General features: G+C 40.9%; 1 protein-coding gene across 1 annotated transcript; it reads right to left on the bottom strand.

The window, feature by feature from the left end:
- Nucleotides 1-15,841: 15,841 nt before the first annotated feature.
- LOC144032942 (A disintegrin and metalloproteinase with thrombospondin motifs 15-like) lies at nucleotides 15,842-25,116 on the bottom strand. The gene is made up of 8 exons (XM_077540511.1): nucleotides 23,972-25,116; nucleotides 22,349-22,481; nucleotides 20,791-20,958; nucleotides 19,598-19,881; nucleotides 19,162-19,339; nucleotides 18,900-19,075; nucleotides 18,435-18,610; nucleotides 15,842-17,439 (listed from the first exon to the last, which is right to left on the bottom strand). The coding sequence occupies exons 1-8, from the start codon at nucleotides 24,899-24,901 to the stop codon at nucleotides 16,662-16,664; spliced, it is 2,823 nt and encodes a 940-aa protein (XP_077396637.1). The 5' UTR covers nucleotides 24,902-25,116; the 3' UTR covers nucleotides 15,842-16,661.
- Nucleotides 25,117-25,328: the final 212 nt, after the last annotated feature.

Genomic DNA, 25,328 nt, shown 5'->3' with positions numbered 1-25,328 from the left:
CCTCTCCTACTGAATGGCTGACCTCGGGCTTTAGCCTCTGCTAAAAACTTTCATCGCTCCTTTTTGCAGTGCAGTGTGAAGCAGGATGGCGTTTCAGGTCACAGCAGCTGCCTGAATGCACTCGTGTAGCACTCGGAAACAACAGTAAACTTCAACTTGGAGTGACATAATATTTGCAGACTCGAGCGAGCAAGGGTGTCAGAACAATGTTTTTAAAATGTATGTTTTGATAAGTTTAAATGTGCGTAAAGTGGGTGGAAAGGGTAGAAAAAAACTGAAACATGCTCTACATAGCACGTTGTCACCTACCGTGACTGAGTGATGAAGTGCCGCCTCCATAAGTGAAAATACAATAGATTGCTTTTACTGCGTTTATGGAAGCTCACAAGCACTTCACAGTTGCATGTTAGACTCTTTGCTGAGCACATGTAGCAGTGAACTTGTGAACTCTGCCCCCCAAGTCGTCATATTTCTTCACCATAACAACTGGAGACAGCTGTCCTCACGTTGGGAGCTCATTTGCGGGAGACTTTTTGGGGTTTACTAGTGTCCATCCATTCATTGTTCTGAATACAGTCCAGTAGGGGTGGGTGATATGGCTTAAAAATGATATCACGATATTTCAAAGAAATTTGCGGTGACGATATTGGTATGAATTACTAAACAATAGATTTGTGATTGACATTTCAGAATAATAGCACTTTTATTGCAGCAACAATATTTAAGCCACCATTTCCCCCCCCCCCCCCCCGGAATTGAAATGTAAACAAAGTGCAAATATACTAACTGCAATGGAATAAAATGGAAATAAAAACAGGCCATAGTGTTTATCCTGCAAATTATAACATAACTGCTTAACTCATTCACTCGCCGCCATTATCACATTTCGCAATCCCGTTCGCTCCCGGCTGTTTTACTGGATTTTGACTGATATTGCAAGGCCCCCAGAATATTGTGTTCTATTGCTATAAAAGCATGGAAGCTATCAAAAGAAAGATTAAAGTCTCTTCTTTCATCAGGAAAAAAAAAAAAAGTCTGTTTCTATCTGTTTCCGTTTTGCAGCAATTAGCATTAGAAGAGAGCTAAGTTTCATCAGTTTACATAAATCTATTTAAAATTGTAAGTAATTGAGCTTTTTTTCTACATGGCCCTGGTTGATCTCCTTTGCTCTGCTGGCCGTTTGTGTAATAACTACAATTTCTGCAACCGTTCTTTGCATTTGAGAGGCTGCATCAAAGCCTTCTGTATGCTCTAGCATAAAAAACAAAAAAACGTATAAATACATCTTTGGGACACTTAGAACATTTAAAAAAACAAACGTATTTATACGTTATTGGGAGCAAATGAGTTAAAGGACATTTACTTAGCAAATACAATGAAAGCACTTACCTTCAGAAGTTGGTGGCAAATTGCATGTGTCAAAAAATGTCCACTATTTTCACCTGTGGAGTTGAGCCAACCGGCGGCAACCCTCCTCGAGCGTTATTTTTTCCGTGAATGGCTCTGGTTGTTAAATTAGAGGAGCGAGAAAATGCCACGTTTCCTTGTAGACATTACTAGCGGGTATGAATAACACAAATGCGCGATAGGAAACGTGCACGCCTTCTCGACGAGAGCATATTAGCTTAGCGGTCGATTTAGTATCACAAACTCACGTGAATTAGCTGGCGAATTACCGGTCATGGTAAAATAAACACCGCAGATTGTTGATATTGGCCAAACGATACGCGACCGCTTCAGTGTTAACCAACCACCGTTTGTTTTTTTTTGTTTTCTTTCTCTTAAGTAGTGTGTCGAATCAAGAGTGCTCCAGTAATGAATGAACAAAACAGCCTCCACACGACGAAGCTCACTCCCACTTTGTCGAAGACGCGACAGAACTGAGCTCTTGCAGCCTCACGCGCTCCTTACATTGTTTTTTGTGCAGCAGCGAACGCCGCGCGTACGTCCAAGTTGACGTACGTCATCACGTCAATTTCGCGATATGTCAAATTTTTATCACCTTGGAAAAAAATACACCGGTAATATCGCAGACGATATTTTTTGGAACATCATGGTTGCCTGGAACAGCCGGCCCCTGCCTTGAGATGTATTCAGTCTTTTGGGAATATTTAAATCAAAATGTACCCATTCACTGAAGATCGATAATAAATAATTTGAAGAGTCAGGGTTCGAGCATGGCGTGACGCCCATCGAAGCATAAAAGAACTACGATCTCTTTATTCCACCTGGACTGTTGCCAAACGGACTCAAAACAAATGTTCCCACTGGGAGGGAAGCAGAGTAAAGTTTTTTTGTTTTTTTGTTTTCCCCCCCCCCCCCTTGCAAAATTCCTCCAAGAGAGGGGCATTTGTTAATCAGCGGCACCTGTTGCAGTCTTTGGGGGCCGCTTGGTGGGAACACATTCACGTAGGCAGTGGACGGTGGGAACATGCCTGTATGTTTGGTCAGCCTCTCTTGAGGTGGTCAAGGTCAAAGGCGAGTCTTTTGTGTCGCGTTGTTATTATTTTTTCTTTCACATCTTACTCGGAGCAGAAACAGCGGGACTTTCCACTGCAGAGCCCCGACGCAAAAAAAAAAATGGTTTATGCGTTGATGATGTCACCTTCCACGGTGTCGCTGCACATTTGGAAGACGTTAGCGCTTCGTCTGTGCTGCGGCCCAGTTTCAACACATGCTTACCATAGCGTCAGTGCATTTTCTAAAGGCCTGTATAGTTTGGAAGTTGCCCCCCCACCCCCCCCAAAAAAAAAAATCACACATTGAAAGTCTGACTAATGCTTTGTGCTCGAGCCACTTTGACAACAAGGCAGAAGAGGCGTGATTTTGACAATACCCGCCAAAACATTTGTTCATGCGCAAACCGACACAACTAATGCAAGGCAACGCTCTCCTGGCCCCTTTTAATCCAATTACCTGATTGGTCATTTTAGATTTACTTACTTGAGATTAACATTCCTTTTCTGTCTCACTTGATTGCCACCACCGATTCTGGTCAATAAGTCGTCTAAAAAGCAAAGAATGGTCAAAGCGATGGACCGCTTTCATGGCCAACGTCACGATGACGTCACGGTGTTTTACCGGAGGCAAAAACAACTTGCCGCTGGAGGCAACGGAAGTGCAGATAGAAGTAAACAACGCTGGTTGTCTGTAGAAAATGTCGTCTTGTTGTGTTTTTGGTTGCCGGAACCGTGGACAAACAAAAAGTTGAAATTCTATCGCATCCCAGCATCTGCCAGTGACGGCTGTGGTTAAACGCGGTTAGGCAAAAGGACTGTCTGAGACTATCATCAACAATGCTCGTGTTTGCAGAGCACACTTCCTATCAGGTAAGATTTAACGATCAGCTTCAGCCTGGACAATGATATGGGCTACAATTAGTTGTGATTGAAATGACTTAAGTTAGTCATTATTTGTGGGATTCTTTTTACATGCTACATGCGCGAATGCTAACCGCTAAGCTAACCAAACGTTAGCTTGTATGTTTCAGTTTTGTGGAGGCGAAAGCCCCCACAATGGTTCCGATAACTTGTCAAATTTTTGTACGAGAGGTCCATGCCTCGTATATCCTCGTCTTCTGTCCCTGTCGTTGACTTGGCAGCACTTGCGACCGCACGGCACAAAAGTCCTCGCTCAAGTTGTTATATTCAAAATTTTGAACATGTCCGTTCAAGACGTAGTTTGTTGTAGACGTGTAATGATTTATAGGCCTTCAGTTTATCTTTAGTATAAACGCTCAGTTTTTCTATAAGGTAGATTTACACGGTGCGTAGTCCCATTAAATCATCTATCCAGTGCGTGAGTGCGTACGGGTCAGTAAATATCGTCCCATCAGTCAGAGTTAACTTTTTAAAGTAACATTCACGGTCGTGGGGAGTCAGTTTACTCACATATTAACTCAAATGGCCGTTTTCCGCGTCCTTTCCGACGTGAACTTTTTGTGGAAAAATATGCTGACCGGTGTTAGAACCGCACGCCAACTGAGGTGTTTTTGCCTCCAGCTAAGCCCCGCCCTTTAAATTGCGTCACATTGTTTACAAACTTTGAAGGGGTCTATTCTTCCAGCAGTATTTATTTGTGAACAATCTCTCTTGTTATATATGAATCTCATGGCGTTCATATTGAGCAGCAGAAGCGGTTCAGCGTCATCTCTTCAGTTATGTAATACAACGGATGACGGCATAAGCGTTCAATGAAACGCAATGTCATCTTTCATGAGCATCCACCAAATGCTTAATGTAGCTTTGCACTCTGCTCAAAACGCATCATCGAAAAACGCATGATGTAATTGGTGAAAGGAAAAGAGCGCAGACGAGTATAGCGTCTATATTTGGAAGGCCAGAGCCGCCATCGAAAATGAGAACGATGCCGTTTAGTGTGCGGCAGAACGAACACGTGGCCGCGGTCCATGTGTGTCTCGTTAGTCTTGCGTTACCTGGAACGTGCGGCTCAAGAACTGGACGGAGATTCAGAGAGAAACGATGACGAAGTAAGGGATGGGGGGAGAGAGGGGATTTTGGGCGACGTTGGCTTTGGGTGTGTCGGTGTTAAAGTCACTGAAGCAATGCAGCTGCTAGCGCTGGCCAACATGCTGTGCGGCTAGTAACAAGTGCGCTGGTTCTGGCGTCAAGGGGAGGGGATTTCTCTTGTTCTCTGTCACTCATTTCCCTTTCATTGTGAGATAAACACTCCACCCATCACATGAAAATTGATGCTTCCATGCTGCATAAGTCAAAATCTCAACGGTAACTCATCGAAAAATGACTCAGGCCGGGCGCATGATAAACATTGGCAACATTTTCTAAAATAAAAATACACACAAGGAATTTTTCAAAATAGAGAGAGACAGGAGGAGGAGAAAACAGGAGAGGAAAGGACGACACACAAACGCGGTTTTTGTACAAGATGAGCCGAAAATGCGGAAACATTTGGAGACATTTTAATTGGTTAAAGATGAGAGAAGGAGCCGGATCAGCCCGTCCAAGTTGATATGTTTGTTTATTTAATTTTTTTAAATTCAAATTTAAAATAAAGCAAGGTCTTTTATCCTGGACCGGGTGAGGAGCTAATGTTTGTTTTGTTGGCTACTGCTGTTGCAGTTAAATTATTACTCACTATTTTTGTTATTTAATTGATGTTTTGATTGTTGTTGGTTGAAGTTTTAATTTTGTTTAATGTATGGAGCCTATTAATTTGTTCAACAAAATGAGGGAAAAAAAATCGTTTTCTTTGCTTGATAATTGTTGCTATTTGCAGTCAGTAGAGTGCAATGTTTAGTTCACTAAATCATTTATCAAAACGTATGGTAATTTTGTCGTTAATATTGAAAAGAAAAGCTAAAGGTAAAAGAGCCGTTTGAGAGCCGATCCAAATGAACCGGCTCACCGAAAAGAGCCGGAAATCACATCACGAGTAACCCCAAATTGCCAATGTGACAATAGCTCGTACGACACAATCGTTTCAGTATGTCCTCATCATTCACTCCATCTAACGTAGCCGCATCTTGCACGCTATGACGTAACGCTATTAGCGTTATATCGTCTTCTTTGGGGACGTGTTTGCCCCCCGGTTAACATTTGTACAAAACATTACACAGTGTTTCATGGGGTATGACAGGAAGAGAGAATTCCGGCAGCCATATGTTGGACTGAGGTGGCCTCTTAAGTTGCAATTCTCATTAAAAAACATGCCAGATGGGTGATGTCAGTTCAAGAGAAGAATGCTTGTGGCTATGCTTTGTTTTTCGCAAAGAAAGAGGACAAATTTGCAATTCTCGGGCGATGAGACGTTCTTGCATGCCGAGCCCGAAGACACTTGGTGGTGAATGATGATATCTGCGGACACCGAGGTCCGGATTTACTTCGCTTCCAGATAGTGGGTGCTAATTTGTAAGGGATGTAACGATATCCAAATGTGGTGATACGATATTATCACGATATGAAGCTCACGCTACAATATTTATCACGATATTGTGGGGAGGTTGGCGATATTTAAAAAAGGTCACAATATTGTAAGAAAAAATGAGCTCATACTAAAAAAAAAGCACAATTATTGTGCTTTTGTACATATCAATGTTATGTTATTATGTTTTATTATTATGACATTATTATTATGTTATGTTGTTAATGCCAAAACATGTACAATGTACAAAGTTGTGCCTCACTGCCTCTTAGCCTCATAACTGCAAACATTGTAAAGTGAGACAAACATTTACAACATAACACTGCACAACCGGACACATGACATCGATATCTACCGCCAGTGTATCGATCATTTATTGCAACAGAGAGCGCAACAATATATTGCGATATCGATTTTTTATTTTTTTTTTCCCCACCCCTAATGTCGAGGTAGTTTTCTCCGTCAAGTGTTTTCTTCAAGGCCATTTTGACTGTCTATAAAAGACATTAACGGGATCGAAAACTGTGCAGAGCCGAGTAAATGAATTTTTTTTTTTTCCTCAAAATAACCCGGATCTATTTATAGCATTTTGGAAAATAGCTCGTCATATAAAGGTATGTTAAATAAATACGTGTGTGTGTGAGATTTACTAGTCATGAGAACATTGAAGTCAACGTATCGGCACTTATGTGACACTACAGAAGCATACTCCTTCATTTCTCCCTTTTATGGAGTAATATCGAGTGCCTGTCTTGGCAGCGCCGATGCGCCGCGTCATGCAGCTGTGCAAACCTCTGCCAATTGCTCTGCAAGCCATCAATCATGCGGCCTGCAGCAAGCCAACAGCTGACCACGCACCAAGGAGCACCGTGGAACTTGTACTCATTATGCACACGTACACGTTTAAAAAAAGTGACAAAACGGTGATGTCATTACATTTGACGGGACATATTGGAACAGCTAAATTGGCCGAGTGCACTTCTGCGGTTGGTGTTAAGCCCGCTAGTCCGTTGTGGGTTCTTTAAACATGCTAAGCAATATGGAGGAAACTTGGAAATTTAATTTGTGACAGAAATAAAGCGTACATAACATTATAAATTGTGCAATGCCGTGATCAGATCCACATCCACCATTTGTTGTGGTAGAATTGTGCCGCTATAACGTTTTCATTTGAGGGCCACATACAGAAAATCCAAAGGACGCAAGGGCCACATAATGTTATGAAGAGGAATTGTGTTTAGTCCTAGAAATTGTACAAATAATTTATTTGTGCTTTTGCATATTTAGAAAAATGCTAAAGTACATAAACCAATTGATTTGTAAGATGGCAGTATTATAGTTTTGGAATTTTTTATTTTAGTTAATTTGTATTAGTTTCCAGGGTGGTTCTGTTAGTTTTTATTAGTTTAGTTCTTTAAAAAAAAAAATGCGTGATTTTAGTTTAATTTGTTAGTTTCAGTATTAGTATTAGTTTAACATTTGTCTTGTTTCATTCCCGTTTCGTTGTTCCTTTTCAGTTTTGGTTTCAGAGGCCGGCTTTGGCTTCCTGTGGCTGGAGCTCTTTCCTGCTCCATGTCACCCATTCACCCACTTCTGGTTAAATCACCCCGGTTTTCCTCTTCCGAGCTGCTAGCTTGTTAGCCGCGCAAAGTGGTAAATCAGCCATCTTTTTTTTGGGAAACCCCTGTGAAATCTGCATTCGTTGTTGCAACTGTAAAAATAAAAGGTTTTATGGGTAGAGCAAAGGTCATGTTGCAAGTTTATTTTTCCAAATGTTGCGAAGAACCACGAGCCAACGCTCAGCTGGGCTTTGACCACTCGTTGGCCCGCGTGTCACGGCGTGAGTCACTGCAATAAAAGACGGCAACAGAAAAAACAGAATACTGCGGAAGTTGATGGAGAAAACGCAAACATGGGAACAATATTTTTAGTTAATTTAATACGTAGTATTAAATCCCTCAGCTGTTTGACTGACCAACCTGGCAATATTTTCATGGATGTATCGTACCTTTAATATCGATGGACTTAATTATATAAGCAACCTGTTTTGTCCTCTTTTATTGCTATGTTCAGCTTTGGTTACCTCGCCCACAGTCGTGCAAAAACACTTGACAAATATTTTCGAAGTGAACTCCTTCCTCCACGTTCGTCGAGAGAACTCACCTCCAGCTCGCAATCCTTCTCCGCGTCACTAATGTTTAATCAACGTGTGTCTTTAATAGCATAAACATTTGTGTTCGACAATGAGTCAGATTTTGAAATAAATTTCACCGCTGGAACAGCTTGCTGCTGCATATCTGGTATGCTTGTTACACTTCTTTACACAATTCCTTAGACCAGAAGTACCTTAGACCAGGGGGTGTCCCAACTTTTTCACTTGAGGGCCACATACGGAATATCAGAAGGACGCAAGGGCCACATAATGTTATGAAGAGAAATTGTGTTTAGTCCTAAAAATTGTACAAATAATTTATTTGTGCTTTTGCATATCTAGAAAAATGCTACAGTATATAAACCAATTTATTTGTAATATGGCAGTAGTGTTATTATAGTTTGTGAATTTTTCATTTTAATTCGTTTTCAGGGTGGTTCTGTTGTACTGTAGTTTCGTTCTTTAAAAAATCCTTAGTTTTAGTTTAGTTTATTAGTTTTTTACTTACTTGTGTGTAATATTTAAAAAACAAACAAAAAAAAAAACACCATGGGAGCGACATCATCTTTTGGTGCTTTTCTATTGGCTGCTGCTAGGTGACATCACTTCTGTGTGACGTACTTTCAAAATGTCATTATTCCGGTTGATATCCAAATAAATCTACTAAAAGTCACATTTAAAATCATCCCAAAAGGCTCATTAATTCAATTAATTACCAAAGACTAAAACGAAGGACATGTTTGCTATTAGGGGTGTTAAAAAAAATCGATTCGGCGATATATCGCGATACTACATCGCGCGATTCTCGAAACGATTCAATAATCGGCAGAATCGATTTTTTTTTTTTTTTTTTTTTTTTTTTTTTTTTTTTTTTTTTTTTTTTTTTTTTAGGATTCACACCTTGAGCATGGAAGAATGTTATATGAACGGCACATTAAGCCTTAATATTTTTATTTTAATGCTGTTCAAATGTGAAACAGATTGCAAACTGTTTGTGTACAGTGGCTCACGGTTAGAAGCCTCAAGTTTTAGATAAATATATTCATACAAATCTTACAGTGTACATGTACAAATTTACTGATAGTATTTTCTAAATTTGAATGGAAAAAAATCGCAACAATCGACTTATAAATTCGTATCGGGATTAATCGGTATCGAATCGTGACCATTCGTATCGGGATTAATCGGTATCGAATCGAATCGTGACCTGTGAATCGTGATACGAATCGAATCGTCAGGTACTAGGCAATTCACACCCCTATTTGCTATAATTATAGTTAGTTTTAGTTAGTTAGTTTTGTAAACATAAAAGTTTGGTAAACATAAAATGTAGTTTTATGTCATATAAGTCAAGTTGAGCTGACTTTTTAGCATTAATTTCAGTAATGTATGGTCAGACACATTAAATTATGCATTTTCTGCGCTGTATCTGATAATTCTCCGTTTTTATTCCTGTCTGTTACAGTATGTATACTTTCTATTGAAATTGATTTGACTTCAAGGTCCATTACTTATTTTGCAACATATGTATGTCTTTTATTTCGAACCATACAGCTGCTAACTGAAAACATGCTTGTCACAACTATGATTCGCTGAGAAATAGAGCGAGAACGTGTCTGCCAGTATGACTGGACTGTTCTGTACTGTACACAAGTCAAGCAAAACTCTTTGGAAACGGCCGACATACACTTTGACAGTGATGTATTGCAGAATGTGGAGGAATGAAGAAGGTGGTAACTTTAGACATCTCGCGTCAGACCGCTGACGTGATTTCTCGTGTACTCTTGTTGCTCACATATATACAAGAATCTGCCGTGTTTCGTGACCTTTTTCACAACAATTAACTTTTTTTTTTTTCAGCTCTGCCACATCTACAATGCTTTGAAAAAGTATTCATACCTCTTGAACTTTCAGGGGAGCTGCCAGGGATTTAAGATGCTATGAGGGGAAAAACAAACAAAAAACATTGGCGCTGTCATGTCAGTGCTCCCAATTGAAAATATTTCTTGGTCCCCTGTCAGACCTCCCAGCCGATTATAATACTCGATTTCACTCAAAATTTTCTGTCGATGAAATAACCCGCTCTCTAAATCTGCCTCTAAATTTGAAGTGACAATGTAATTTGTCAAAGTGGCGTTGTTTAGAATGATTGACACGTTGACCACCCAATGATTTCATGAACATTGGCTACAAATCTATCTCGTGATGACACAGTAATATAGTTAAAACAGAAACACAGGCCACAGTGCAGTGGAAGAATTGCATGCCAACTGAGGTAATGCTACAAAATAATCCCATTTGAACATTTTTTTTTTTTTTCCCTTTACGTCCAGTGAAGAAAAGATTTCTGGTTCCCTTGAGCAATGTTACACGTTTGAATCAATGTTGTAAATTGAAAATAGACTCTGGGGCTACCACAAAAGATTCAAGACATGACTAAACTGTGAAAACCACGATGTGAAGAAAATCCATTACATAATCTATATAGTCGTATGGTTTTCTGGTCATCACTGGAATGTGGACTGTAGTACAATGTGACCAGCTCTGGCAAAAGGGTCCTCGTGCCGAAAACAAAATGTAAATATTGATATGTTCAAATTCTGCACTTAACTCATTCACTCGCCGCCATTTTCACAGAAGCAGTCCCGTTCGCTCCAGGCTGTTTTACTGGATTTTGACTGATTTTGCAAGGCCCACAGAATATTGTGTTCTATTGCTATAAAAGCATGAAACCTACCAAAAGAAAGATTCAAGTCTCTTCTTTCCTCAGGGAAAAAAAAAAAGTATGTTTCGATCTGTTTCCGTTTTGCAGCAATTAGCATTAGAAGAGAGCTAAGTTTAATCATTTTCACAAATCTATTTAAAATTGTAAGTAATTGAGCTTTTTTTCTACATGGCCCTGGTTGATCTTCTTTGCTCCGTTTGTGTAATAACTACCATTTCTGCAACCGTTCTTTGCAGTTGAGAGGCTGCATCAAAGCCTTCTGTATGCTCTAGCATAAAAAAACACACACAAAAAACACGTATAAATACGTCTTTGGGACACTTAGAACATTAAAAAGACGTATTTATACGTTATTGGGAGTAAATGAGTTAATTCCCTTTAAAATGATATGTAATACATGGACATACCACAAAAATTGACAAAATTATAGCAATTTTAATGTTGGAAGGCCGAAATCCCTAGTTTAGAGAAAAGCGGGTTTAAAATTTTGGTACTTGCATCTTTCAAATTACCATAGCAAACCTGTACCTTAATGGAAAATATATGAAACTGAAATTTTCCGGAACTGTTCAAATATCAGTGGTGAGTTAATTCCATCGTCCGTGATTTGAACCCTTTCAAAGTTTTGGAAGTTTGACCTCCCAAGAGATGAAATCAGCCTCAACTTTGAAGATCACGTTCAACTTTACTTGGCTGAAGGCCAGAGGTCCCCAAGTGGGAACAAAAAGTCAACAGAACTCTTCAGGAGTGTCCTGTAATCGAGTGTCTCTGTCGTAAATTCTTAATCAGGCAAAGAAATCACTCATTGTGCGTCGTCTTCTCAAAACATGTGGGTGCATCCCAAAGCGCTGCTCTTACCTCTTCATCAACTCAACCTTTTACAATGAACCGTGATCCGTGTTGCATTGTAACATGAATAATGCCAAACCGGCTGCCAAGGAGTCGAGTTATTGCGACATGCTGCTTTTCATTACAGTCGAGATGATTGCTGAAACTCAAGTCGAGCTTGACCCTTATTTTGCACGTCTCCATGGTAACCCAAATCTGTGTTCAGTATACCTGGAAAACCCCATTTATGTCAGCATTTTTCTTCTGTGAGGAAGCACGAAACGGATGAATAAAGGAGGCCCTTACACAAATAAGGTTTGAACTACATATTCACACAACTTGACTAAACGAAAAACGACGACAATGCGTCGAGAATCATGAGACGCCAAGCCCCCTTGGGGGCTGCGGGGACGCACAAAAAACGGACAGCAGGTGGCAGCGTAGTATAAGAGATCAACCAGGGTCATGTTGCAACAGGCTTTTTTTCACCACAGTTTTAAACGGATTTGTGAATAATGATGAAACGTAGCTATATTCTAATGGTACCGTATTTTCACGACTATAAGGCGCACCTAAAAGCCTTCAATTTTTTCCAAAACTGACCCTGCGCCTTATAATCCAGTGCGCCTTACATATGGATCAATATTGAGCCGCAACAGGTCTCGCTGTCAAAACGCTATCGGTGACCCTGCACGATCGGTGACGCGCATGCGCGGAAGATCCCGCCATCTTGGATCGCTAGCTAATACTATTACTTGACCTCAGAGAAAATAATAAAACAGCTGTTTATTCATTTTGGGAGTGAATGGAGTTGTCAGAAAGCTGGTTTGTAATCTATTAATAATGTTTGACTGACCTATCTGACTGTTTTGTTGACATTCCCTTTTAGCGCAGCACCATCTAATGGATGCATAATGTAACCCCAGCCTCTATATTGTAGCGCCTTATATATGGAAAAAGTTTTTACAATGTCATTCATTGAAGGTGCGCCTTATAGTGCGGAAAATACGGTAATTGGCCCAAAATGGAAACAGATGACAATCTTTTATGGGCAGCCATTCAAATCACATTTCTGAACGAGAATAGCTCAATGTATTTCCTGCTGTTTTGGATTGAGCCGTTGTTTACAGCCCTCGACATGCATTTCATTCTGTAACGCTGGTCATGTTGACTTTGCGCCTCACTCAATGTAAAGAAAAGGCCAATTTAAAGCCTCAGCAGTTCCCATGGACTGGAAACATTCAACCTCCATACCCATTAGCCACATAAGTGTGCTCTGAATAGGTGGGAATGCCCCCATTTGGGGTGGAGAGGTGGGGTGGGGGGCTGTACATCAGAATCCACTATACTCTCAGCCAAGACCATACTCTATGAGGCAGATAATGTGATTTCCGGACAAGGGCTCTCGTCACGCTTTTCTGCTGCAGAGACCCGCTGTGAGTGATTCTCTCGATACTTCACCAAATATAACATTCAGTAGAGCGTCTCAATTACGAATGCAGTGGTTATAGTCCACGGAGTGTCACGAAAGGAGCACTGAATAGACAGGAAGACACTGCAAAAGAATGCAAACTTCACTGCCTTCAAACATAATGACGAAAAAACCCAAGTAGACAAGTTGTTGTTGGCCAGGTTAATCTGTTGATCCTTTCAATACAAGTCGGTGTCATCGGGGGCATTCGCGGGCAAATGAGTTCCTGTGCCCCTCCAACCCAAACCCCTTCAGTGTAGCCTTTTCATGCCAAAGGTTATGTGTAAATCTATTCATTCAACATGATTCGATTCAAGGACGGTTCGGTTTTGAAGATGGCTAACTGTAAGCAGATTGACAGTCTTTTAATAACGTGTAAATAGTTTTTTTTTTAATGTTCTAAGCGTCCCAAAGACGTATTTATACGTGTTTTTTTTTTTTTTTTTTTTTAAATGCTAGAGCATACAGAAGGCTTTTTGACGCAGCCTCTCAACTGCAAAGAACGGTTGCAGAAATGGTAGTTATTACACAAACGGCCAGCAGGTGGCAGCAGAGCAAAGGAGATCAACCAGGGCCATGTAGAAAAAAAAGCTCAATTACTTACAATTTTGAATAGATTTGTGAAAACTGATGAAACTTAGCTCTCTTCTAATGCTAATTGCTGCAAAACGGAAACAGATAGAAATAGGGGTGTGAATTGCCTAGTACCTGACGATTCGATTCGTATCACGATTCACAGGTCACGATTCGATTCGATACCGATTAATCCCGATACGAATTTATAAGTCGATTGTTGCGATTTTTTTTCATTCAAATTTAGAAAATACTAATCAGTAAGCTTGTAGAGTGTAAGATTTATATGAAAATGTATTATTTATTTATCTGAAATTTCAGTCTTATACAGGTTGTAATCTGTTTTTTATTGAATCGATTCGAGAATCGCGCGATGTAGTATCGCGATATATCGCCGAATCGATTTCTTTTAACACCCCTAGATAGAAACATACTTTTTTTTTTTTTTTTTTTTTTTTACTGATGAAAGAAGAGACTTTAATCTTTCTTTTGATAGGTTCCATGCTTTTATAGCAATAGAACACAATATTCTGTGGGCCTTGCAAAATCAGTCAAAATCCAGTAAAACAGCCGGTCATTTATTTGTCATTTATTTATAGACCATGTTTCACTAGTACTATTCTGTGAATTTTGTTTACTTTAGACCACAGGTGTCAAACTCAAGCCTCTGGGGCCGGATTGGACTCGCTACTTCATTTTATGTGGCTTGCGAAGGCAAACCAAAATTACCAAAATTGCTAGCGTCTTCACTTTTAATAACATTGACATATTGCGATGTTGAGAGTATTTTTTTTTAATGGCTTTTTAAAAAAATATATATATATTTTTTATTGCAAAGTATCAGTGGCACATTTGTTGTTGTTGTTTTTTTTTTTAATGCTTTTGAGGATCTGTGTTAACCTTGGATGGACTTGAACAATTTTGCTCCCCTTCGTCGCTGTTCTTGAACTATTTTTTTTTAAAAGGTATTAAACCTATACAAAAAAAAATAGTTATCAAATTCATCCTGGACAAAATATTAACGTTTTATTGCTGAGAATGGCTCAAGTATCCATTTAAGTAGCATTTTATTTTATTTTAAATAATCTACATTTCTCGAAATAAGTCCACTAACCCAGTTTACCATACTGGAGTATTCAAAATACAACCAAATCACACATAATTAGTTCTGCCAAAATGAGCGTGTCTCGACCTAATGTGTATGAAAACTGTGAGAGGATTTTGTGCCAGCTCTGCATGGTGTGTTTTCACAGTGCAGCTGGGACAATGTTGCTTGACAAAACATCATTTTTTTAAATGGATGAATGAGTCTTATTTTTATCGGCAGCCATGCCTCATTTGAACATGCATTTGTGATGCGATGTCAAATATTGTCTCATTCATGTGATTGACAAGGATGGGTGTTATACGTTTATATGTGCACATATATGAGTGAAGAGCAAAACGTAGATTATAAATATGTGCATTGACTTTCATTCACATATACACATTTAGAATTATTTATTTATAGTTTTTACACCAAGATAAATGTATACATAGTATACAATTGAAAACAACAGAAATTTCAGTACATAGGTTAAAGGGAAAACAAACTGTACATTGCCACCATTTAGATGATATGATATGTCTTAAGGTTAAAATGGGCTCTTTGAACCTTCTTATGGCAAAACGTTTCTGTGCCATTGACACAGGTCATGGAGATACAGTAAGGATTTTACATAAGCACCAATATCACCAGTGAAATGTAAACAGTCCTTAAAAAAAAAAAACACAAAATGATGACATGGAATGCAAAAGCAACAAGGCTTAATGGAATTTAGGGGAGTTTAAGGTTCGTGTTCCCTTCAAATGAATGCATCAACATGGCTTCGCATTTTAAATACAGCAGGCTTTAAAAACTAAGTAACATCAACATGATTTAGCAATCTAAAGATGATTTTTAAGTTGTTTTTACCCATCCATTTTCTGAACCGCTTACTCCTCACAAGGGTCGCAGGGGTGCTGGAGCCTATCTCAGCTGGGCAAGGGGCAGTAGGCGGGGTTACACCTTGAACTGGTCACCAGCCAATCGCAAATATATGTCATGACTAGGGTCATGCAAGGGTTATGTATCCTGTCAATGTGAGGCTGATGTCACTGAAGTACACCAATTGAGGAAGTAAATGCTGGCCTCTATTCAAAACAACCACCACCAAAAAAAAATAAAAAAATACATTTGTGGTGTGTAGACGTCACGTGTTAAATAAGGAAAACAATGCAGAGGTTACCTGCATTTATTTTACTCAATGATGGGAAGAATCAGTACTAACTAAATAAATAGAATGTTTGTGTAATTGTTTGCACATATTTTGGGTTGTTTTAGGCCTTCTGTAAACGTAAACGGTAATATTGTATATGCATAATTTGAAAATACATGAAAATAGTCAGTTAAAAGAATCGGATATGGACACTAAACTTACTGCAGACTTACAGCGTAGCTCTAACCTAAGATAATTGCTCTGTAGCCAAGAACACTCAAATAGAAAACATAGGAACATACATTTCCATTACAGTACTGCATTTCACATTTCCCCCCAGTTTCTTCGCTAAAATGAGTGGGTGGGAAAAAAAACAAAAAAAAACAGTTCACAGGTAACGCATGTTACGGTGCTAATAACGGCACAGAGTTCAAGCAAAGTCTCTAAATCTTATTGGTTAGCTTGAACTCTGATTGTTTTCTGCGCTTGACATCCTCTCCACCACTTGTGAATACGGAGGCATATTTCACATATGTCCCACAAGCGGTAGACTTACAATAAGTCCAACCTGCATCACTTGGTTTGACAGTTGGTTTTTGTCGTGTAAACAAAAGGTCTGAGGACGACCCTCTTCTTCGTCAGTGACTTTGTTTTGTTGCTCTAGCGCCCTGTCAGCTGCAGTCACGCGGCATTTGAGTGTATTTTCAACCAACAAAAGCCACAGAGTCACAACCACAACGATGTGGCATGCGTCGATTGCCATCTGGATCGGCCTCAACATACACTCAGATAGCAGATATCCAGTTCCTGAGGCTTCCTTCTTCCGGCGCAGTGGTCCCTCGGCAGATTAAGACCGTTCTCCGTCATACAGCGTACCGAGCGGCGTTTAAAGCCCCTGTCGCAGGACTTGGAACAGTGAGACCAGGCCCCGACATCCCACACGGGACACGGATCTCCGCACGCTCTCATTGCAACGGGCCTGTCGGCACTGCTGCAGCCGAAGGCCGGGTTCCCTTCCGTGTCCTGACAAAGCACCAGCCTCTTTTGCAGGCCCCTCCCGCAGGTCACCGTGCAGGATTCCCAGCTTCCGCTTACCCAATGCTTGCCTGGCTGCTTCCCCGTCACCTCCTTTTTGGCTTCGACTTTGTTGCCGTTCAGTAAGACGTTATTGTGCGACACGTGGTTCTTCTCTTCTTTGCGCAAAGTCTTCTCCTCTTTGCTATCTTTGGTAAGGTAGTAGGAGTAGCGCACCCGGGGAGGGGTCATCTTCCCGACCGAGAGCACCTCCACGGTCAGTGCCTCTTGCAGCGGCCTCGTGGACTGAAGAATCTCCACAGATGTTGAAGTGCCGCTGTAGCGCAACATGCTGCCCCTCACGATCAGATCGCGCTCCGCAGCGGACACCACGTAGTTGCCGTTCAGCAGGTATTTCCCGTGCCCGTTCTTGACTGCCAGGTAGTTTTCGTCACTGACGATTCCTCGGTAGCCCCGCTGGCGGATGTCGACGTTTGACGCGCCGACAGGCAGCGTCACCACGAAGTTATAGCCGTGACTGGAAAAGGGCGGAGATGTAAAGGTGAGTTGAATTCAAATTAAATAAACAAGTACATAAAAAAACAAAAAACATACCCCAAAACTGCTTCCGTTCGACTGTACAACGGCGTATAAATATATTTTTTTAGGGCGGGGGCAATATTCAGAGAAAAAGTCTCTATATAAAGTGGCAAATTTGCGAGGAAAAAAAAAATCATAATTTTGAGAGTTTAGAAAGTGGTAAATCTGTGCCTTTCTAAAGTGGCAAATTTGCAACTTTGTAAAGTGGTAAATTTGCGACCTTATAAAAAATTAAGAGAAATACACGTAGCGTACTACTTGAATGTTTGTGCCAATACTTTTGGTTGTGTTTTCAAGTAACGAGCATAGATTACCGTAACCATTTAAAAAAAAAAAAATTTTACATTTTATTTGAATCTAAATAATTCATTTAAAGAATATTTCAGCTAAAAATTGAAAATAAATATGTAAAAGAAACAAAACTAATTTCTACTAAATACAGAGGACCACAGGAGCGGGACTAAAGAGTCACATGTGGTTCCAGAGCCGCAGGTTGCAGACCCCTGGACTACATGTTGTGTTTTATATGCGTAACTCTTAAAAGTGTTTAACTAATATCCAGAAATCTTGTCACAGTTATATGGAATACATGATAAAAGAAACCATAACATTCTTGTGTGGTTTCAGATCGCAGATTAGGATTACGGTATGTTGTCTTTGTGACAGCTCCAACCCACAGAAATTGGCAACCAAGACTTCTTGTAAATGTGTTGTTTATCATTTCCAAACAGAACCTATGATTGTTCAATCCCTGTGATGTCATTATACCATTAAAGGTAAAATATATGTCCACTTTCGATCAATAATATAAGCACTGTAACAATAATGTTTAGGCTGCTAGTTATCCCTAAAAGCAGCTCTATTGTTTTAACGTGCCTCTTATTTGAACTTCGTTTCTTAAACATGCTGACAAATCACGCATAAACTACATACATGGGTTTTGTGAACATTCCGGAAACCTTCTTACAGCCCTGGTTGTCACCGCCGCACACGCCGCATTTGTCAAATTTTTTCTTCGAGTCGAGCTTCCCATCGCAGCCTGCCTTGATGCATCGCCCTTGAATGCATACAGCAGTGGAGTCTGGCGAACAGGGCGTCCCATCAACAACCTGCAGGGTACGAATATTGAATCATTCAAAACCAAAACTCATACACACCACAAAACACCAAAAACAAGTCTCGCGGCGAAAAAAGCTGGATTTGACAACGGCGGCAATTTGTCGGTCCAGTTTAAAGTCACTGTCCATCTTGACACTCAGGTTTAAATTTAAATGTATTAAAGATTAACACTAGTCTTTAATGAACTGGATCAGATTCAGATTTATTGTCATTACAAAATGCAATGAAAGAGTAAAGTGCAGGACATTCAGTGCAAGATTAAAAAATGATGACAAATACCTTTGGAGCAAGGACATAGAAGTAACCAGTCCCATTGGCGCGACAGATGAGCTTGCATTTGTCCTTGGGGGAAATGCCAGAATATTTCGGAACCCAGACCACAGACGAGCCCAGTCTGTTGGTATTCAGGTTTATGCCATTGAACGCCTCGCACTGCTCTTCGCGGAAACTCTTCACTAAAGTGTGAAAAAAGGAAAAAAAAATATGATTATAATGGAAATGTATGATACCGAATTCATTGACTGTCCAGACAGGTTCGTACCGACATCAAGACAAGGGTTGAGGTTGCAGGAGCGATATTTAATGCGAAGACCGTAGCAGTATTTGCCTCCGTTCTCAGGGACCGGGTTGTTGCACTCTCTCCTGGCCAGCTGGACACCACCACCACATGTTCTGGAACAATCTCTAAATGAGCCCCACTTCCCCCATCCACCATCCACCTGGGACAAATGTAAAGGAAAAGGTACCACTCTATATATAGAACATCCTTTGAGACATTTTAGATGTGATGACCACCCGAAAGCTCAAATTGGACTGGTCAATGACCTGTGAAAAAATTGATGATGAAACATTTGAATCAATAGAGGCCAAATGTCTTGTGATAAAGACTATATGAATTAACCTTAAAAACAACATTTGTGTTGGAAGAATACATATTTATTTCCAGATGAAACCTTTCCATAAACCGTATGTCACACCTTGATGTGCATGGTGGTGTTCTTCTCGGTGCAAGCCCCTTGGTAACACACTCTGCCGGTGCCGCAGCTGGTGCCATCTGCCCAGGGAAAGTGTCTGGTTTGGCAGACCAGCTGCCCACGGGCCTTCCCCGTGCACCACAGTTTGGCGCAGGGCTGCATGTAGGGGCAAGGCTTGGCACCATCCCCAAAAGCCAGTTCACACTGACTGTGAAGATTGTAACTGGAGCCGGGCAGGTTATCTGGGAGAGTCAGCAGCCTCTGGGGCTGATCCAGCAAACAGTCTCCTGCATCAACAAAAAATACAGCCGGAAAGCCAATCAACTTCATTCCGTTATATTGATACAAAAAACAGCCATCCATCTTTAACCGTTTGTCCTGTTCAGTGTCCTGAAGAACTGGAGCATATAACGGCTAACTTGACTAAAAGGTAGACTATATGCTGGCCTGATCACTAGATACTAGAAAGTTGAAACATGTTCAACTTCTGTCGCGTCGCAGAGGCTGTCGCTGAGACTTCAACCAATCAGCGAAGATTTCATTGACGAGCCAATGAACGCAGGGCATGCTAAACAGTGCGATACACGATCTCATTTTAGCAGTGTCTGACCATCCAGTTTTCTATGACACTTCACGCAACGATTTCCGTGACGTGGACAGGACACTTAGCAACAATAGTTCAGTTAATTCCAGTAATATATTGCGAATCTTCAGGAACGTCCGTTTACAATGATTCCCTCCAATTTAATAGCATATCAAATTCGTTGTCAACAAGCCAATGTCAATAAAGCCAAGTTTTTTATTTAGTTTTTTATTATTCACAAATCTGTTTAAAACACTGGGGAAAAGAACCTTTGTGCAACATGGCCCTGGTTGATCTCTTATACTCTGCTTCCACCTGCTGTTCATTTTTTGTAATAACTACCATTGCTTTAAGCGTTCTCTTTAGTTCAGAGGCTGCATCAAAGCCTTCTGTATGCTCTAGCATTAAAAAAAATGAAATTAAATTTAAAAAAAAACGTACAAATACGTTTTTGGGACCATGGCAATATTAAAAATAGAATGTTTTTATCCGCTTTTGGGAGCAAATGAGTAAAGGATCGACAGATAGATCCCAATCATCTGATAGCATAGCACATGGACAGAATCTGTCGTCCTTTGAAATCAAGAAACCTCCACAGGAAGGGTTCACTAACCATGACCTCGATCCAGAAATTCAGTGATAATGGCTGCGCTGCACACGGACCAGGGACGACTCCTGTCGATCTGGATTAGAGTTGGGGACATCATGTGGTTGTCTTTTAGTTTCCCAAAGACCTCCTCACATGCCTTCACGTTGTCATGGGGCATGTTGAAGACATGACCTAAGAGGAGGACGGCGTGGGAAGGGAAGACAAAAAATGACAAATCACTTCTTAGTTGAAATATTTTTGTGTTTGTTTCATTGAAAACAAAATAATCTCTTATTGGCCACACTATGAATTTCTAGAATCAACACTGACTCGTATGAAAACATTATTATTATTATTATTATTATTATTATTATTTTTACTTCGCCAGACATCAATTCATCGTGTATGGAGAAGGCAGAGCAGACTAAAATTGGACTGATTTGAAGATGATGTCATAGCAGGCAGGAACGCAGCTATGCATGGGAATATAACATCCATGTGCTTAACCAGGCCTGACAGGGGAATTCAGTTCCCAAGGAAACGATTTCTTTCCCGTAATATGAACATGAAGAACCTTCCAAAAAAAGACAAGAAAAAAAAAAGTGATTTCAGCGTGATCAATTATGAGACAAGCATGTTCGGGGAAATTGTTTAACTACTTATTATAATTGAGCCGAGTGATCCACAACCTTTTTGAAGCTGAGAGCTACTTTGTCAGTACTGATGACACAAAGGGCGACCAGTTTCATGCACGCTCCTGAAAGAACAAACTTGCTTAATTTTTTGTGCTTGTCTCTATGATCACTTTGGTTTGATCATGCACTACAGTACCGACCGATGAACTATACAAGTACTAAAATATAGTTTTGAAATTTTGTCGTTTGTCGCAAATTTACAACAATATTGTTATTAGAGAATGTAGATTTCTATGCATTGCTGTTATGTACAAAAGCATAGCTTTTTTTTTAGTGAGCTTTTTTTTTTATTTTTTTTTTTTACATTATTGTGACCTTTTTTAAATATCGCCAACATCCCCACAATATCGTGATAATTATCGTATCGTGAACTTCATAGCGTGATCTTACCGTATCGTGATGTTTGGATATCGTTACATCCCGACCAGTTAGGAGGCATTTTGGACCAACTGGAGAAATGACAAATCCGGGTCCAAAAAGTAAAAACTGTGCTACCATTTTTTTATTTTTTTTTAGCCACAGTTGCTTTTCTCAACCGGCAGCTAAACAAGCTCCCAGGTGCCGTTTGACAAGAAGCACTTGTGGCGAAAGCTAAACTGTGGCCGGATTTTTTTTACTTTCTGACACCACTGACGTTCGCCAACCATATTTTTTGCGATGGAAATGCAAGCCAGATAAAGGTTTATCGATCTAAACCAGTGTTGTCCGAACTCTGTCCTCGAGTCCTACAGGTTTTGTATGCTTCCCCGCTCCAAACCTGATTCCATTATCGGGGTAACGCGGAGCTTGCCGATGAGCTGATCATACTTGTATATCAGCTGGCCCCCGAGGGCCGAGTTTGCGCACCGCCGATCTAACAGGAAGTGAACTCGTGTTCGACATCTCACCAAGTTCATGGGCCGTTGTAAATGCTGACGGGAGGCCATCGTCCTCTATGACGGAGCAACTCCTCTTGGGGTCACACATGGTCCCAACATCCGCCATCCCCAGCGTATCGCAGGTTGTGGCCCCACAGAGATCCTGGTTGGTAAGAGCTTATTAGGAAAAGATTTGCTTGAAGAGGCGACCAAAAGCTTACTCACACTTTGTTTTGCATTTCTGAGCCATGACGGTGACAGACACTAATACGAGGCACATGCTCTGTCTTTGTTGTCAACTTAACTGTGTGCTGACGTACGCGCTCAAGCAAGATTGACTCTCGGTTAAAGAGGCAATAACAGAGCATTAGGAAAGAATACATACACTTACGGTCATGTACAGTAATTATAGTCTGTCGTCAACAATCGGTTAATCGGCCAGGAATGTATTTTTTTCTTATTGAAGAAAGTGAAGTAGGGTTTGGCAGCTTTCCTTTTCCTGACTGCTTGACGAGTTACGGGTGAACTTAAATTAGTCTTTTGCTCATTTGTGGTAAACCACTGGGTTGGACTGAGGTTGTGTTGGATCGTTTAAGGAATTAAATCAACTGGCAGATGCCTGAATGAACGTGCATTGCTTAATTTACTGTAGGTTGCCTATAGGGGGAGGCATCAACAACGCATTTTATTCTAACTTCTCCTTTTCTCTTTTTGACGGTTTGATATTTGATATGAAAATTCTTCTTGGCGGACAACTCCTCTCGAATGAGAGGCATTGTAGTGAAATATGCTTCTTATGGCATTGTTAAAACAATTACAAGTTATTGGTGTTTAACTCATTCACTCGCCGCCATTTTCACAGAAACAATCCCGATCGCTCCCGGCTGTTTTACTGGATTTTGACTGATTTTGCAAGGCCCACAGAATATTGTGTTCAATTGCTATAAAAGTATGGAACCTACCAAAAGAAAGATTAAAGTCTCTTCTTTCCCCAGGAAAAAAAAGTATGTTTCTATCTGTTTCCGTTTTGCAGCAATTAGCATTAGAAGAGCGCTAAGTTTCATCAGTTTTCACAAATCTATTTAAAATTATAAGTAATTTAGCTTTTTTTGATCTCTTATACTCTGCTGCCACCTGCTGGCCGTTTGTGTAATAACTACCATTTCTGCAACCGTTCTTTGCAGTTGAGAGGCTGCATCAAAGCCTTCTGTATGCTCTAGCATAAAAAAACAAACAAAAAAACGTATAAATACGTCTTTGGGACACTTAAAACTTAAAAAAAAAAACTTTACACGTTATTGGGAGCAAATGAGTTAACTCTTTGACTGCCAGGCGTTATAACAAAACGAAAAAATCCACAGTGCCAGCCGCTTTTGAGCATTTTAACTAATCTTTCAAGGCAAAAAGAATATTGTTTGCCTTTACTACATATACAATGTGGCTACGAAATGAAAGATCGCATTCCATTCATTGGAATTTTACTAATCATCATGAAACATCTTTGGCAGTCAAAGAGTTTAAAGGGGAAGTCAAGCCCATAAACATTTCTTGACAATAATATGGTCTCTGCAGCCCCACTAGTCTAAATACAGCATTCTGGTGAATATCACATTAGTTGAATATGAGTTAAGCAGCAAAATGCACCTTTCTTACCTGTTTGGTGAAGAGAATGGCCGTGTCCCAGTACTCGGGATGCTTGTCGCTGTGTTTATTTAATTTCTTCTGCCAAGAGCAGAAATTGCGCAGAGTTAGGGCAGCATTACTGGACACCTTCGGCCCCCGGTCATCTTCCTTTAATACCACAAAGCCCACAACCACAATATTGATGGAGTTTAAGATGCTGGGGTGCTTGTACAGCTTGGCGGCCACCGACATGAGCGTCAGCAGGTAATGTTTCAGCTCATCCCCGTGAAACGAATCCATGGATGGATCTGCCACCACCAGCACCTCCACAAACCTGGGGACGGAGGTAAATCTTTTGGACCTCCCGAAGCGTTCCCAAACCGTTTCGAACAAGCCTCCCGTCTCCATTTCACTCATGTGCTTGTATTTTTCCAGTGACGTGTTGACGTTCGAGTCAGGCGTCACTCCGCACCTGCTGGAGAAGTTGCCCGCCGAATTGGGCGCAGAGCTTCTCCGGCGGTGGATGACGTGCGTCCCGGATGAAGCGTCCCCGTCAGCCTCGGCCGCTCCGTCCTCACCTCTGGCGAGGCTGATGAAATACTCGGCGCCGTTGGCGTAAAACCCCCCGTGGAGACCTTTGCACAAGCTCAGCGCGGCAAACGAGTCCGGCTGCGAGTTGACGTGACCGGAGTAGAAGCATTTCCGGAGGTCCGCAGCCGTTGACGCGTCGGCCTCAAAGGGGTTTACGCTACCCGCTCCGAGGAAATTCGAATCCGGCTGCAGGTGGAGGTAAAATTCCTGTTGGAAGGCGTCGATCCGAAAAGTGACGTGCCTTTCATCCATCCGGTCCACGCGTAACGGTTTGCACAAGTCCGCTTCCGCTTCCGCGTCGCGTGCAAATGCCACACAAAGAACCAATTTAACGCAAATGATCAAAGTGGAAGTGATCAGTAAAGCCATAGCAGCTTCACTTCTTGCGAGTCACCCCCTTGTTAAGCCCGCTGATTTTGCGTGCAATTTATTGCACAGTCGCGCGCTCTTCAAAAGAAAAAGAAAAAGAAACTTTCAAAACGCATTATTTCGTCACGCACTAAATCTCGAAGCGTGCACACTCACCGATGACCTCTTGTCAGCTGAAGATGTGCGCGCGCGGTTTGTGCTGCAGACCGCAGCCACTTGTAACTCTCCAAATATTATTGTTGCTGTGCAGCATGTGTGACAGCAGCCAGAGCATCATCAGCCCCTCCCACTTTGCCCCCCCCCCCCCCATTTACGCGACCCACCAAGACGGCTTCGAACGAGTTATTCAGCCAATTTGCCAACACAACATAACGTCATGTTTGCATGCAAATCCAGGAAAATATAATTGCAGTTTTATTCTTATAGT

The sequence above is a fragment of the Festucalex cinctus genome, chromosome 13 (genome assembly GCF_051991245.1).
Source record: "Festucalex cinctus isolate MCC-2025b chromosome 13, RoL_Fcin_1.0, whole genome shotgun sequence".
Lineage (NCBI taxonomy): Eukaryota > Metazoa > Chordata > Actinopteri > Syngnathiformes > Syngnathidae > Festucalex > Festucalex cinctus.
This window is presented reverse-complemented; position numbering and strand designations above follow the sequence as displayed.

Bases quoted from the DNA above. Each gene is read 5' to 3' on its own strand.
- LOC144032942 (XM_077540511.1), bottom strand. From the start codon at position 24,901: ATGGCTTTACTGATCACTTCCACTTTGATCATTTGCGTTAAATTGGTT. The intron at 18,611-18,899 runs GTATTTGTCATC...CGTACCCTGCAG, and splicing joins TCTATGTCCTTGCTCCAAAG to GTTGTTGATGGGACGCCCTG. The intron at 17,440-18,434 runs GTATGTAGTTTA...GCCCTTTTCCAG, and splicing joins GGAATGTTCACAAAACCCAT to TCACGGCTATAACTTCGTGG.